Genomic DNA, 1696 nt, shown 5'->3' with positions numbered 1-1696 from the left:
TATATACAGTGTATATATATATATATATATATATATATATATATAGTTTAGTTCCTGATATTATGATTTGATGCTTTGTATTAGGAATGTAATGTGACTTAAATTTCCAAATACATTTTGGAGATACTAAACTGAAATAGAATAAACTGAAATAGAATAATGAAAATCTCTTAGTGCATCTTGAAGCAAAGTATGTCTATTGAATCAAAGCAGCCTAGTACTTATAAACCAAAGTCATATCACCCAGTCTCTTTATGATTAGTCTCCTAGGCTTTCAATAACGTCTGCACATCTGCTACAGGTAATCACATGTATTGATCATATGATTTCATATTGTGAAAAGCATGTAAGAAATGCTGTATATGTGTTTTGAATGTTCTCTCTCTGTCTTTCTCTCCTCTCTTCCAGAGGGGTCACCTCAACTTCTCGCCCTTTGGTGCAGGGGCGGCGCTGTAGGCTGGGGGGCTGAATGAGCCCTCAGGCCTGTGTAGGGATGGGGTGAGTCTGGTCTATAGCGCAGTACCTCACTGACTGCCCTTCACCTTGCAATTCCTGTCTTTTACCTTTCCCTTTTTTTTGCTTCCCATGCTATTGAAAGAAACTGCAGCTCTGCATCATCCAGGACTCGATCGTGCAAAGCACTAGTGAAGTAATGTGGGATAATGCTGTTGCGGTAATCAGTATTCAAAAAATAATTCATCTAAAAATGAAGACTTTCATCATTTACTGTTTTATGTTGTTAAAAACCTGACTTTCTTCTGATTTAGAAAAATTTGAAATTTTGAAGAATATTCAGACAGCTGCATTCCTGCCACACGCCAATAAATTACAAAAAGTACCTAAAAGCATCATAAAAGTAGTCCAAACTTGTGTGTTCAACAGAAAACAAATAAAAACATACAAGTTGAAACTGACATGGCAATGAGTAAATGGAGGCAGAACTTTATTTTGTGTAAATGTAATATTATTGAGGAGTAAGTGTGCTGTAAATGATCTACCGTACAGCATGTAATGGAGCTTGTTGTTCACACATGCTTCCTTTTGACTGTGTCAGACTGCAGACAGACACAGTATTAGTCCAGTCTCAGTTCACTTGAAAATGAGCTGCAGTTTTTGTTGAAATTCCTCCATTCCTCACCGCTGGCTCTTCTTTCGTTGCTGCAAACATGGCGACCCTGCTCTTTTCTTGATCCTTCATTCAATCATTTTCCTTTTTATGTTTTGTACTTAAGTTTTGCTTATTGATTTTGCTATGAGAAAGAGACTCTTCTTGGAGTTTGTCCTCATGCTGAGATGTTCATTTTTGCCTGCTGAATCATGCCTTATAGAGAGTGTGGAGCAGAGCCATGTCTCTGCACTGAATCAGTGGCTCTTGCTCTTATGTTTCAACCACAAACAAATGTTCACATGTGCCACGCATACGGCCAGAGAAAACTGTGTAAATGATGCAGATGGATATATACCAGGGATGGCCACAAGTACTCAATTACAAAATGACAACAGTTATTGATGCTGAAAACGGAACATCTTCAACCCATATCACACCTAATAAAAACCAGTGATAACTATAAGCTAATGTGCCAAATTGAACTTCTTTTCATTTAAGGATTATGGTACAATTTTCAGTAATACTTTGCATTTCAATTAAACTCAAACATTAAAGTTTTTAAATATACTTTTATATTGCAATAATTTC

The 1696-nt window shown here is 36.5% G+C and overlaps 1 protein-coding gene across 1 annotated transcript in view; it reads left to right on the top strand.

Annotated features, from left to right (window-relative positions):
- Window positions 1-495, top strand: part of myo16 (myosin XVI) — a 182646-nt gene extending 182151 nt beyond the window's left edge. Inside the window, exon 33 of the mRNA XM_016232534.1 lies at window positions 409-495. Within this exon, the coding sequence (XP_016088020.1) occupies window positions 409-456 (48 nt within the window). The 3' untranslated portion in view covers window positions 457-495. The remainder of the gene's footprint in view (window positions 1-408) is intronic.
- Window positions 496-1696: the final 1201 nt, after the last annotated feature.

The sequence above is a fragment of the Sinocyclocheilus grahami genome, unplaced genomic scaffold, assembly GCF_001515645.1.
Source record: "Sinocyclocheilus grahami isolate Dianchi unplaced genomic scaffold, SAMN03320097.WGS_v1.1 scaffold413.1, whole genome shotgun sequence".
NCBI lineage: Eukaryota > Metazoa > Chordata > Actinopteri > Cypriniformes > Cyprinidae > Sinocyclocheilus > Sinocyclocheilus grahami.
This window is presented reverse-complemented; position numbering and strand designations above follow the sequence as displayed.